The following is a 15167-nucleotide window of genomic DNA, read 5'->3' on the forward strand; positions in this document are numbered from 1 at the left end:
TGACGCTTTGACTTTTCTCTTTTTTATTAGACGCCTGGTCTTTGGACACTTTGGGATTCAGTGGGTGGGTTTCCTTATTATTTTTTTTTTACAATAATGAAACGTTTATTAACGTTTCAAAATTTCTTTTTTCATAGACGGGTCTGGACATGTGAAATTGACCTTTCTTTTTTGGTAAATCTTTTGGTGCATGGAATTTCAATGGGATCCGATTAGATATACCATAATAGATTTGTATAGTTTTAGTATAGAATTTAGTATAGATTTAGCATAGATTTCAAATGTATTTTATTGATATGATAATAAAACTGAACCACATTTAACAATAAAGTAATTTAACGTTATCTAACAATAAATAATATAAAGTTATTTAATACAATAAATAATCTAACGTTATTTTACCATAAGATAATAATCATTAGTGATGATAGTTGTTGATTTAATCACATCGTTAATAATCGACGAGTGCGATTATTATCGATATATATCACATTTTATAAATAAATGGGATATATATCGATAAAGTGATATATATCGCTATATATCACCTGTAAAAATTTCCCGATGTAAATAAAAAAATATAAAAAATATAATACTAGAAGTAGATAAATTCTGATTGCATGTAGATACATGTTAAACACGAAAGTTATCAAGAATTTATTGTTGAGATCGAGCTTGTGAGTTTTGTGAATTATTTGTCAAAGAGGAACAAGAACAAAATTGCATAAGTACCGAATTATTTATTGCATTATTGGAAAAAACAATGTTCTGATAACATATAGAATTGCCTTGAAAGACAGTATTCGGCTGAAATTTTGGAGAAGAAACGTTATCGGACGTGGATTTCTGATAATTATTGGAAGTGGATTCTTGATTATTATTATATTGCTGGTGGTTATGATGATTCTGATCAGGAGAGATATTGGGTATAGGTTGCTGATAATAGTGATCAGAAGGCATATCGGAAGTTGTAACGTTATATGTGACTGGAGTATTCGTATCGTTCATTGTGGTCTCTTAAGTAATCCCAAAGAAGATGTGTAAATTTTTTTAAAAAATTTCCATCGCACTTATACAAGTTTAAATATATAATAAATGTCACGTGTAGAAATTCATCATATTATAATGAAGTTAGAGGTTATATGAATTTTGGCTATTGTACAAATCAACAAATTACTATTATTAGTCATGAGAATTCCACGTGCAGTTGAAATTTAACTTTGTTTCATCATTTATGAATCGAGGACAAAGAAAAAACAAAAGGCTAATAAATGATTAAATTTGACAATTGTATGAATTTTAACCAAAATTCATAAAAATTCGGAACCGATTTGGTCAATAGGGATGTCAAAAGTCGGTTGTACCCGCTGCCGGTTTTTACCGTGGCCAATTAACCCGTTAGCTTTAAATTTATACGCAGATACATACATATTATTATATTATGTTACATGTATTAAAAGGTTAAAATTAGTATTTTAAACCCTTTTTAGTCTTATAAGTAAAGTTGTGGAACAGGCAAAAATACGCATAGCGCATGCACTTTAAAAGTTCTATAATAAGCACATAAGGTTTGCACCGCGTTTTATTCAAAAAAGCGAAATTTATGATATAACGTGATCACTATATAATAATTCCCAAAAAAGGAGGTGCATTGCAACGCCCACTGTAAAAGGCGCCCCGCCGTAAAAGACAACAGAACAAAGTGAAAGAAATACAAAAATTTGGCGCACGCGAATGGCACGTCCTATGTGTAAGTATTCTCAAATCGGCAAAACGTTTTTACAACATTGGGTTATTATTGTAAAAATTGATTTATTCAATAAAATTATAATTATTACTTTCTAGCATTAATCGTTGGTATCCCTATATATGACCTAAGTGACTTATCATGAATTAAGGTTATTGTGACGTGATTTTATTAACACAAATAAAATATTTACACGTACCGCAGTAATGAAATTTAATACTTTGGATACATGACCCGAAATTTGCAGGAAGCTGTAGTAGGATATCTCAAATTAGATCTGGAGCATGGTTAACTTTGACGTTATTTCATTAAAAGACTGTTAACGGCCATTAAATAATTTTTCTAATGTTCTTTCTGTTAACTTTGGTGAATTACTGGCCTTCGGAGCAGCTTTATGTATTCATATACCCTATAAAAATTTTTATCCGAATATTTCCATTATTTCTCCGTGTCTTCCGTAAAATTCCGTGAAAATGATACATTTACGGAAAAACATGGGAAGATAAAACACGGATCAGATTTTTTAGATGGATAATTCTCTATCGTATCATAAATAATTATTTTAGAATATTCAAAATTTTTACAATATTTCGCACACTTATGTAATTTTTAAATTTTCAGACCGTGGGAAAAAATGTGTGCAATTAATCCGAAGATCTTGTAATAACGATTTGTTTGTGTTCGTATAGGCTACAATAATGATAATGGATAATTAATCTAAATAACAAATAATGAAAAACAAAATCGATATAAGAATATAAATCAAATATTAAACAATTTAAACAATTATACAATTATTAAACTACCTAACGTGTTTATTTTAATATTGTATTTATATTAAAGAAACCCCTTGTTTATTGTGTTACTATGATGTAAATATCTCATTTTGCAAATCTTTACCGAATCTTCTCGAATCCTCTATAATCTTATAGTTATTTTAAATAAATGTTATAAATTTCTTTGTTTAAAGTTTAAAATTATCAAAGAATATTGGTCCAACCTGCTACAAGCGGACATTCCATGTAAAAAAATTTTATCTGTAGTTTCTGTAATAACTTCGTAAATATGATTTATATATTTACGGAAAGATAACTAAAAAATCTAAGTAACTTGGATAATTTTCATGTTTTGAGGCTATAAATTCCGTGACTATGCTAAATTTACGGAAATAACATGAAATAAAAAAACACGAGATTATTATGCAGTATATCAAATGCAATTGTAAATAATTTATCGTAATTTATCGTAACAGGTAACTTTATCTTCTGAGAGGCGTAAGCTCATATTTGGTTAGTAAACGTTCTTTATTGACAAAACCTTGAATGTTACCTTATTTTTGTAATTATTCCATCGAACGAGTGAAAGAAATAAACAAATACTGTAAGCAAAATATTTTGGTCTTTCTTCACGTGATCTGCACGTTGTAAATCCCGATGTTTAACGAAATTGCGACTCACAAAACGATATTTTCTTTCAACTGAAGGTCATGAATATTCCAACTTAGTCTAGATAGATCTTTTAACGTGGTCATATGGTTTTATCTCATCTTAAAATAATCTTTTTGGCTAGATCTCGGGCAATCGGAATTTTACGTAGATCATACGAGACGCCTCTTACCCAAATGCGAATATACGGTATGGTTGATATGTTTATATATTATTTTCAATTTGAAAAGGTGAATTTTTTTTTACTTTACGAGTAAAATAAACAAAACACAATTTATATTGTGTGATCAACCTTATGTGATGACTGTGATGACTAGACTAAAAAATATCTATGATCAAAAAGCGATCTAGTATTTACAATAAAAATTCACACGCACATAAATACAATTTGTCATAATAAATATATACAACTATTAAACAACATGATGATTAAACGCAGTTAAATTTTTTATGCATCATATCAGTAAAAACAATATATGTCATAATTTTGTTGTCCAAAAATAATAATGATTGTAAACACCATTTCAATGTGTTCAACAAACTTGTGTCTCATACACTATCACAAAATTGCAATTCAAGCAGGAAAAAGTTTTTAAGGTTCATTATGCTGACAATGCTTTTAGATAACTATTCTTTCAAATAATACAAATAAAATGGATGGCTAAACAACTTTAAGGCTTTTCATTTTTTTCTTTTCATTTATAGTAACGATATTATGGTAAAAAGGTTTATGGTAATTTGCATCAATTAAACTAAAAGATTTTTTTTTTTATTAAAAATCCGAATATATACCTCCAAATATAGTAATTTTTAAGAATCAAAAATTAATATAAAATTCTACCGAATATAAAAAGTAAGGGCGTCGAGATATACTGTATGTGTTAAATTTGAAATCCTAATTCCTAAATAAAATAATAATGTACTATATCTGACTTTAAATTGCGAATATTTATTTACTTTATTTATGTTTCGCAAAAATTTTAAAAATTCTGAACTCCGATTTCCCATTCGCATCACATTTTTAGATTAGTAATGTAGTGTAATCTTGTATCTCTCATTATTATTTTTTTTATAGTTAAATTAAAAAATAAAGAACCTTCTTCTATTATATAAACAGTGAATTTTATAGGATCGTTTTGTTAAAATTTTTATACATTTTTTTAAAATTTAAGAAATTTTTAAGATGACACACTATTTTCAGAATCTCTACGAAATTATTTTCAATTTTCTTCTTGTTTTGGCTTTAACATGGACAAAAAATCCATATGCTAAAATCGAAATGTTTTTAGTACGAAAGCATCAGCTTGATGCTGACAGAATTCGTTCTCTCCAACAGAAAATCAAATCATTCCGAAAAATCATTTTTCCTATATCTATATTAGCTTATTTATTAATTGATAGATATAGATACACTATTGAAGAACTTTTTTCAAAAGGAAATTATATGAAGTTGTTCGCCAAGAAGAATTCAAAATTTATTGAAGGTTTGATTTCAAATGAACGACCCGAACAATTTCCTCTTGAACAAAAGGTACGATTAAATTTAAAAACTAATCCACACGAAAACGATAAACTTGTCGGCGATTATTTGGGACAAAATTATTCGAGGTAAATAATAAAAAATATATTATTGATCTTTATTGTACAGTAAATATTTAATTATTAAATTTTCTCTTAAATATTTTATCTCACCCTTGGAATAAATGAAAATAACATAGTCAACGTCTCCAAACAAGACCTATCGTTGTTTTCATGATTAGAGTACCACGAAATAATAATCGACAGAATCAATTCGAAAGGCGAAGATATACAAATCGAATACATCAAAGTAGCCAACAAATCAACAATGAAGCAACGTTAAAGCTAATTTCAAACCTTCCTCCACAACAAATTGAAAATAATCCATTTGCTAATCAATTCTTCAATGGATCTTCCTTTTAACCATTAATAATTATGCGAAATTTGTTAAATAAAAATAAGTTTTATATATTTAAATAAGTTTTATATATTTTAAAAAATCATTTATCTAAGCTACTTAAAAGAGTTACCTTAACATAATGTTACAAATATGTATGCTTTTCCATGTAATTAATTACAGTATATTAATAATGTATTATCAATTATCCTACTTACTTTTATTTTACTGTAAAAAAATAAATTTAATGTACTGTATTTTAAGGAATAATATATGTGATATATATTACATAAATAATTTATTATTAATTTATGACATGTTTCAAGAGGCGCGCCGAACAATAAACCAACTTACCTTATTATCACTTTGAGGAATATACGAGTTTGTTTGATTGTAAATATCGATGTTGAAATAATGGTAATTTATAGTATTGGTTTGATTGGTTTCATTCGGTTTTTATTTTACTTCGCGGATAAAAAAGTTTAGTAATATTTCTTTCATTCTTTGTTTCTTTAAATAAATAAATTAAATATATAAGAATAAAGACATTGCTCAAACTAGTTAAGAATCATGATTAAAAACGCGTCAGCATAATATTCTTTTTGAAAGAACAGTTAATTTAGACATTTTATGTTTCGTACATTCGGGACATTTTTCGCCCTTCTCATAAATTAAATTATTATAATGCCGGCTGAAATGATCGTCAAATTCACCATTAGAAGGACAATTTAGACTTTGTAAGAAACGTTTTATTGTCCGGAGCGAAGCGAAGGACAATATATGTCAACGCACTATGGAAAAAAAAATCGATCACGTGAATTTTCTGTCCGCCACGTGATCGTCACCCAATAAAATCGCAAATTTAGCTTTTCGCTCCGGACTTACAACGGTTCCCGTTTCCTAGTTTTTAATAACTAGTATGTAATGTGATATAATAGTTAGAATCTATGTATAAAGAAAAAAATTAAACGAATTTATTTGTGCACAAGTGGAATTACATAAAAAAATCTTCTGTCCATGCCTGCTATGCTAAGGTAAATTAAATTTGTTGTTTTCAGAATACAGTAAATTAGTTTCTGGTCAGAGTTCAATTTTTTTTGATCGAGCGAAACATTTTTAAAACAAGATATTGAAATGAGTAGGGTTTGTAAGGCTTAATATTTTGTGAGTAATTTCATTTGATTAGGGGGTGGGAAATTTTTGGACTGTCACACACGTGATTGAGAAATAAAGGATGCCGAGTATTACTAAAAAGGGACTATAATATATTTGTAAACAATCGGATTTTGACTTACTTGCATGATCAAATTAACTATGATATTTTTCCATTTACAGCTAAGTACATAATTACAAAATGATTCATTTTTGTTTATCCATTAAACTTTAAAAAAAACGTGTCTAGGCAATTTATGTAATGTGGCGTGCTTATTTATTTTTGTTATTACAATGCATCAAGAGCCCAAATTATCATCACGGGATTTACCTTACAAAATAAACATGTTGACTGTTATAAATTTTCTGCGATAAATTCAATTTTTATTATTGTATTGGTGACTGCTATCGTTTTATTCGAGAGTATAAAGAAATAAATAATATAATGTATATGTACGTAAAAAATACATATTTCTACCCTATAAAAAATTTTTATCCGAATATTTCCATTATTTCTCCGTATCTTCCGTAAAAATTCCGTGAAAATGATACATTCACGGATATCCGTGTTAACGAGATGAAAATTTCCATGATTTGAGGTTATTAATTCCATGAAAATGATACATTCACGGAAAAAGCATGGAAAGATAAAACACGGATCTGATTTTTTACAGGGCTACGCATACAACGGTTCCCGTTTCCTAGTAATATTATGAAATATAGATAATGCTATTATACGAAGTTAGGATCTATCATCGAAGCCGAATTTGCGAGTTTGAATCTGTTGAAGCTGTAGAATTTGAATATCTGTATTAGTTATTGGCATATGAGGAAATAAGCAAGTGAACAGTTGAGCAAATGGTATAACATGTTGTGAGTAAAAACCGCAGTGGCAAATTGTTAATTAATATGATTATGAGAAATAGTAACGTTATTGTTTGAATGAACATGAACGGCTGAAAGTCAATAGTACGTGTACCGTTCATTACAGCGTCTTGGATAAAAATTATTAGTTATTTGCAATATTATTTTCCCCCTTAATTAAATACAGAAATCCTCAATTTTTTAATTTTAATTTTTTTTTTAAAACCAAATTTCAAATTTGCATCTAACCGTATTCAATACTAGCTTTATCATTTTTTCTTTAAGTTACGATTCTTCATTATAAAAAATCATGCAACTGTCAAATGCATGTTTAAACTGATCAGGTAATACTTGAATAGAGAAATGACGAAGCAACCGTTTCTTTATTTTTCTTACGTGTTCCTTTTCGTTGCGACCGCGTTTATTACTTGTACTTGTGGTTCGTTGGTTATCGCCATCTTTCAATATTTCATCGATAAATCACATGATTTAAAAAAAATAATCGTGAAGGAATTTGAAAGTCATGAATTTAGTTTACATTTAATAGGTAACTCAATATAAATCGTTAAAAAGTCAGAAATTTAATAATAAAGCTAGTACTAGTAAATTCTAATGCCATTAAATATGCATAAAAGTTATAAACATAAAAACATTTGGAATATATACCTGCTATTATTTCACGTAAAAATACTTCATTAATAATAATATAATGTTAAATTTTTATATCATATTATAAATTCTTCAATTTCGTCACTATCTACCGTAAAATAGGTAAAGTATTTACTCTTGAATACATTTCCATAAGATAAAATTTTTTTTCTTTAGTATTTTTTCGAAAAAGCGAGATATTATGTTATTCTTTAAGTTATTGAGTATTCTTTAAATTTTTAATATTTATTTAAATGCAAAAGTTATCGAATTTTAAAAACTTGGGGATTTTTCTAGTAAAAGACAAAGAAACTTCCCGAATTTGATATCATATTAATTGATGATCAATAAAAATCTTTATTAATAAAATTTTATATAAGACCATACATAGTTTTGATTTAATTAGTTGACGGCGCACCCCAGTATACTATATATATAAATAATCTTATACAAACTATTTAATTATAAAGATATTGAACACCAATTAAATTTAAGAAAACTCAAAAGTTTAAGTATTAATCGATCAAATTTTCTTTTATTTGATTAATGCATCTTTAAATGAATTATAGTATATTTGATTGACGTTAAGTTCATAAAATTTGCAGATATGATTAATTACTATAATTTTTGGCTTTTTGACAAAAAAAATTTAACCATACATGTTCATACCATACATATCGTACTATCGTACATACCATACAAAAATGCAGATGTATTTTAAATAGGGATACAAAGTACTGTGACGATCAGAATAAAATTGAGTTCAAATTCATATGATAATATGAAATTGCTTTATAAAATCAAATGAAGGGCGTATTTACATTTTATGCATAATACGAAGAGTTGCATATTTTAAACTCCGGACTCCGCTATATATCTGGCTTTTTATTTTGGTTCTTTTATTTTCATTCTAAGTTATTAAAAATTCCTCAAATAATTAAAGAGTAGTTGTAATTCCCCTGAAATAGGAAAAACTCTATAGATACCACCTGCCGAAAAAAGCTTAAAGAACATTTCAATAGAAAGTTCAGAATCTTTAAATAAATTCCGTCAGAAGCTTTAAGAATACAAGAGAAATTTAAAGACAACGACGAAAGCTTAAAGAAGTATAAGTTTTCAGTTGAAAAGTCAAAATTTCAAGGAAGAATCGGAATTTCGATAACGATAATTCTCCGCTTAAGGAAAATCAGCTACACCAAAAGGAGAGTAACCGAATTCAGCCATATAACTCAAAAAGGAAAAGGAGCTGCAATGGTTTTTTTTTCGCATAGTACATTCCCGATTTGTATTAAGATAAACTTTTGGGAATAATACTATCATAATCTGTTGTGCAATTCGATTGATATTTCAATCTCATTATAATAGTTGTTACTCAAGGATTGTCATCATTATGTCAACCAGGATTTTAAGATTCTTGCTGTGATTGGTTCTGGAGGAACCGCTTCGGTTCATGCTGCGTACTGGAAAGATGATGCAACAAAATTTGCAATTAAGAAAATTACCAAATCTGTTATGGAAGAAGAAATTATTATTAATGAGGTTTATTTTATAAACTTAATCATTTAAAAGATTATAAATTTCCAAATTTTTTATTATTTTTTTTTTATAGATTAATATAATGAAAAGAGTTGACTTCCATCCAAACATAATTAAATTTGTTGGCGTCATAATTGGTAAGTAATAAATACTTGTTGATAATAAATATTTGTATAATAATTTATTCAAGTATTTGTTTACATACTTTTTTATTTTTTTAGATGAAATAAATTATTCGCTTGTACTTGAGTATGCAGATGGCGGAACATTAGGAAAATATTTAGAAATTGCTGAAACACTTACGCCGGAAATTCAATTGAAATTTGCCAAAGAAATCGCAAGTGCAATCTACTGTTTACATAATTATGATATAATTCATCGAGATATTGTAAGTTTGAATTACCGTATTTTGCGGTAAGTAAGCACCCCCCCGAAAGTAAGCACCCCTGGCCAGAATTATGGCGATTTTGGCCAAAATTATGAGGATCTTGGCCGGCATCAAGTGCAAAAATGGGGTGCTTATATACCGCAAAATACGGTATTATATTATTTTATAATTTAATCTTTGTGACTAATTATTTATTAAAACAATCTTTTATATTTAGCATCCAAATAATATCCTGGTACACGGACATGTAATAAAATTAGCAGATTTTGGGCGTTCATGTATACAAGGATCAGATGTTGATACCGAAGTATTTGGTGTATTACCATATGTGGATCCTAAAATGCTTGATAAAAAAATTCCATACAATTTATCGAAAAAATCCGACATATATAGTATGGGAGTAACATTCTGGCAATTAACAAGTTGTTCGTCACCTTTCAATTTTGAAAAAAGAAAAGATCATGCTTCTATTTCGTTAGATATTCTTAATGACGTAAGAGAAGAACCTATTCCTAACACAAACGTTAAATTTATTGAACTTTATCAACGTAAGTATAAAATTATTATAAAATTTTATCTTATAACGAGATTAGCAATCCAAATTTAATTTATTTATTTAAATAGAATGTTGGCGATATGAACCGGATAAAAGACCAGATGTTAATCAAGTAATTTCAAAGCTTAATGAAATTGGTTCTGAAAACAATTTTAATTCTAAAAAAAATGAAAACGTAGAAATTAAAATAACGGAAGAATTAAAAAGTGAAGAGATTAAAGATGACTTTTCGGATTGTCACTTGTCAAATTATGATTAAATCATATTTATTTTTTTTTCTTTTATTTTTTTTTGTAATTTTATATTTCTTTTAAATAAAATATTAGACAAATTTTGTTACTTTTTTTATTATACACAAAGATTGACAATTATATATCTCCAAAAAAATACTTTATTTAATATTTTATAAAAAATGTAAAACAAAATGTCGTTTTGTAATTATTTAAAAATGTGTTTTCTAAAGTGGTATTACAATGCAAGAAATAATTAATCGATGGTGTACTTATTTCTTGTAATTTGAGATGTCAAAGCTAAGTTTCCATAGTTCTATTCTAATTTATAACACGTTCGTTATTATTAGTATTGCGTTGATCAATAATTTTAAATGTCAGTGCTGTTAATTTGAAAATCGTGTAACAAAGTAGATTTTTTTCGAAAAAAAATATTTTGACATTTGTATTGGTTTTTGTAATACAGGAGTATATCATAAGTTTTCTGTTTTCTGGAGAATCACGTCTTAAACTAGATTTATTTAAATAAGTCACGTGCAGACGTTTTGCGCACGTGAAGACCCAGAGACTCAGAGAGTAAGCGAAAATGTCCTTTCGAAAATAAGTCTTCATTAATATTAGCTAATTACAAGCATAGATACTATGTGATCGTGTCCTTTGTATCCTTGTCATTATCGAAGAGATCAAAGTAAGTTCTTTTTATGAAAAAAATAAAAAAATGATTTTTTTTGAACTGCTTGTACTCATATTTATATTTTGATATGATTTTCAATGAAAGATTTCTTTGATCAAAAAATTAAATGCTTTGAATGACATTACACATAAATAGGTAAACAATATATAAATTTTTTCAAATGTTTAATGCCATTTTATATTTTATCACTTTAATAAAATTTGAAACATAAAGGAAGCCTTCAGAATTAATCCCGACTAACTACAAATCATTGGATTCACTTTTGGAATAGTGAAAGATTTTGAATAAATTTAAAGATTCCAAAATGAAAGCAACATGTAGTATACCAATATGAATATCATAGCATAAAATGAATTAACTTTGTACCATATATAATATATTTAATATATTTTTTTTATTTGCTTATATTATAATTATTACTTATATTAATGATTATCATATATCTTGCTCAAAAACGGAACATGCATATGTTTATCGCTCGGGACTTAAATACTGACACATGTTACATGTATGATGTGTGGTACTGTATTTATAATGGTTATATAACAAATAAAGTTTGTAATGTTTGTAAAAATAAATTGAATGGTAGTAACAATGCGTGTAACCACTAATAAGTACGCCACTGAATTAATTATTTACTAAAATTATATATATATATATTTTTGAAATTTGAAATTTTAATTTTTAATTAATTATTTGAAATTTTTTAACGGTCTTTCTTAAAAGATTTTTTTGAAAATTTTTAATAGTTCTTTATTTGAAATTTTCTTTTTTTGTTTGAAAAAGAAAAATTAAAAAGTTTTCTGAAAAAAAAATTTTTTTTTTTTTGAAATTTTTAATAGTGTAAAATTTTTAATTTTTAATATTTTTTCTTTTTATTTTTAATTTCCTTTAAAAAAAAGATTTATTTTTATTATCATTATTATTGAAAAATGTTAACGTTAAGAAGAATGATGCAAATAACTTTAAAAGCGCGAAATAAACGTGATACTAATGTCATAACTATTAATAGACAAATATACAATCTACAGTGTACAGAGAGATCATAAATATTTGTTATGTTATATTTGTTCTTGAAATAAGATTATCGTACTTTAGACAGCCAACCTCTAATACTGTACTTTATTTTAATAGGCTATTTTTTTTTTTGTATTTGTTTTTCTCAAGGACCCGAAACTGAATGATGTGACTAGAATGGTAGGGCCCCCGAAATATGCATAAAAAAATCATTGCCATGTTTTATGGATAATGCCGGTCAAATTTTTGCTACCTTTTTTAGATACTGGCTGACATTATCTTAATTCTGGCCCTGAAGAAATACGTCTCGATGACTATATATATTTCAGGGTCCTTGTGGCTAAAAGAAAGAATTCAATAATTTTCGGGGGATATCTATAATGTACAATCAAAATCTCATTCAAAAACTAGAAAAAGGAAGATTAAAAACAGATTGAATTTGTCATTCATCCGGATTAATTTCAATCCGGATCTAATCTCTCTTTAACTTTTACATATTTTTGAAAGTGAATTTTTTTTATACACATGTATGTGCAGTATATTGAGATGATCTGAAAGAAAAAATAAATTTTATTTATTGATTTAATACGTTAAATGGATTCAATGGATAATAACACTATTATAGAAATAAAGTTATGTGATTTCGATATTTTTATAAAAAGCAAGGGAGATATTCTCAATGAAATTCTAACAACAGTACTATGAGTAATAATAATAATTTCAAACAAACGACTGTTGCCCAAGCAGCTGTGATGAATGACGATACAAGCACTTCAGTAACATATAACAATAACAATGATAACGTTATGATGTTTGATCAGCAATTTATCGCTTCGAACGATAGTAACATTATTATTTCTCCTGACTCTAATTATCAGCAATATGACGTTTTATACAGCAACACCATTATTTCTCCTCATAAATATCAGAAATCCACGCCCGATAGCATTTCTATCGTTAACGATAGTACCATTTCAAATCATCAGCAATATAACACTTCAAATAATATTACTCAACATGATAGTAACTATCAGCAATATACATCTCCTGATTATATTGATAATAATCATCAGCATTTTGTCGCTTTAAATAGTATTTCTCAAGATAACTATCAGCAATATACACCTCCTGATCATATTGATCATAACCATCAGCAGTATACATCCTCTGATCATATTGATCATAACCATCAGCATTTTTTCGCTTCAAATAATATTTCTCCACATAAATATCAGCAGTATACATCTTCTGATCATATTGGTCATAATCATCAGCATTTTGTCGCTTCAAATAATATTTCTCCACATAACTATCAGCAGTATACGTCTTCTGATCTTACTGATAATAACCATCAGCAATCTGTCGCTTCAAATAATACTTTTCCACATAACTATCAGCAATATACATCCTCTAATCATATTGATCATAACCATCAGCATTTTGTCGCTTCAAATAATACTTCTCCACATAACTATCAGCAATGTACATCCTCTAATCATATTGATCGGCAATATACATCTCCTGATCATACTGATAATAACCGTCAGCAATTTGTCAATTTAAATGATATTTCTCCACATAACTATCAGCAATATACATCCTCTAATCATATTGATCATAACCATCAGCATTTTGTCGCTTCAAATAATATTACTCAAAATAACTATCAGCAATATACATCTCCTGATCATACTGATCAGCAATTTGTCACTTCAAATAATAATATTTCAAATAATAATATTTTCCACCAAAACCATCAGCAATCCACATCCAATAAAGTTTCATCATCACAATTCTGCAAAAGTCAAAATTCACCATCTCAGTCTAATATCAATCCTCTGCTCAATTCACTTGGCATTAATGTAAATTCTCCACAAACAAATATTTTTATTATTGTATCTACAAGTAATTAAGTATTTCAGATATTCAAAATCAACTACAGCAAGTTCATCCCTGTAAAAAAAGTCAATCCGTTTTTTTATTCCATCTTTTTTCCGTAAAAGGCTCATATTTCCGGAATTAATAACTTTATATCAAGGAATTTATCGAATTATTTGCATTTTCCGTGAATGGATCCGTGAAAGGCTCATTTTCATGGAGTTTTTACAAAAATAACGGATAAAATTTTTTATAGGGCATTCAGCAAAGTTCATACTTATCTTCCTTGACGCCATTTACAATATATCTTTAAATTAATTAATGACAAAGAATATTTATTCTTTATTATTTCATTCATATTTTATTTTTATTTTTATCTTCTTCATATTCTCGCATAATAGTCACTGGTCGAAGTGGTATGGTTGTACGTGATTGATACTTGTCCAATTTGCATAATATTTCCATAACATTTCCACAAAAACTGGAAACTCCATTTACACCATCATGCATATCTCTTCGACCTGTGAGTAGATAGTACTAGTGCTGATTCTAAATAAAATGTTATCTTAATCTTTTAACAATTATAAAAAGAACGCCACTATACAATTTTAAAATCATCTTTATTAAATTAGTTCGATAACAAGAATTAACACTTAATTCTTTAGGTCTAATTAGAAACTAAACTGGTTGTCATATTTTTCAGTAACAGTCCAATTGTATGAATAAAGATTTAGATTCCGTTTACAACTACCATATGGTTGGTAAAGAATTACGTCTTAAACAGCAATATTTCTGGGTAGTCGCTAGCCTTTTCGATATGTGAACTTATTAATTAAATTTAGATTTTTTTCTTAAATTAAAGATAATTTTATATAAATGATGATGCAAAGTACGCTATCTTGCATAGACTGCTTTCAATGTGTTACAAAAATCTTGAACTATTTCAATATTTTGAAATTTGAATGGATAAACAAAAAGATCTTTTTTTTTTGGCCATAAACGGAAAAATATCATAGTACAAAGTATGCTGAACATACGCCGTGAAAATCCCAACTATAAAAAAAAAGTTATTCTTAAATACTATATAATTTATTTTG

At 27.3% G+C, this 15167-nt stretch overlaps 5 protein-coding genes across 5 annotated transcripts; 3 read left to right on the plus strand and 2 right to left on the minus strand.

Annotated features, from left to right (window-relative positions):
* Window positions 1-657: 657 nt before the first annotated feature.
* OCT59_014825 (uncharacterized protein) lies at window positions 658-1008 on the minus strand (the record flags this gene model as incomplete). Its single annotated transcript, XM_025324313.1, has 1 exon — window positions 658-1008. The coding sequence occupies one exon, from the start codon at window positions 1006-1008 to the stop codon at window positions 658-660; it is 351 nt and encodes a 116-aa protein (XP_025186796.1).
* An 839-nt stretch (window positions 1009-1847) lies between these two features.
* OCT59_014826 (uncharacterized protein) lies at window positions 1848-2769 on the minus strand (the record flags this gene model as incomplete). Its single annotated transcript, XM_066150272.1, has 7 exons — window positions 1848-1874; window positions 1947-1998; window positions 2259-2286; window positions 2371-2437; window positions 2540-2549; window positions 2648-2672; window positions 2748-2769. The coding sequence occupies 7 exons, from the start codon at window positions 2767-2769 to the stop codon at window positions 1848-1850; spliced, it is 231 nt and encodes a 76-aa protein (XP_066002455.1).
* Window positions 2770-4375: 1606 nt separating this feature from the next.
* Window positions 4376-5133, plus strand: OCT59_014827 (uncharacterized protein; the record flags this gene model as incomplete). The annotated part of the gene is made up of 2 exons (XM_025310037.1): window positions 4376-4800; window positions 4911-5133. 2 exons carry the CDS (start codon window positions 4376-4378, stop codon window positions 5131-5133), a joined length of 648 nt encoding a protein of 215 aa, XP_025186797.1.
* Window positions 5134-9022: 3889 nt separating this feature from the next.
* Window positions 9023-10510, plus strand: OCT59_014828 (uncharacterized protein; the record flags this gene model as incomplete). The annotated part of the gene is made up of 6 exons (XM_025330010.2): window positions 9023-9025; window positions 9137-9310; window positions 9381-9444; window positions 9529-9695; window positions 9913-10243; window positions 10320-10510. The coding sequence occupies 6 exons, from the start codon at window positions 9023-9025 to the stop codon at window positions 10508-10510; spliced, it is 930 nt and encodes a 309-aa protein (XP_025186798.2).
* Window positions 10511-12893: 2383 nt separating this feature from the next.
* OCT59_014829 (uncharacterized protein) lies at window positions 12894-14105 on the plus strand (the record flags this gene model as incomplete). The annotated part of the gene is made up of 1 exon (XM_025310038.2): window positions 12894-14105. One exon carries the CDS (start codon window positions 12894-12896, stop codon window positions 14103-14105), a length of 1212 nt encoding a protein of 403 aa, XP_025186799.2.
* Window positions 14106-15167: the final 1062 nt, after the last annotated feature.

Source organism: Rhizophagus irregularis, chromosome 22, assembly GCF_026210795.1.
Source record: "Rhizophagus irregularis chromosome 22, complete sequence".
Lineage (NCBI taxonomy): Eukaryota > Fungi > Glomeromycota > Glomeromycetes > Glomerales > Glomeraceae > Rhizophagus > Rhizophagus irregularis.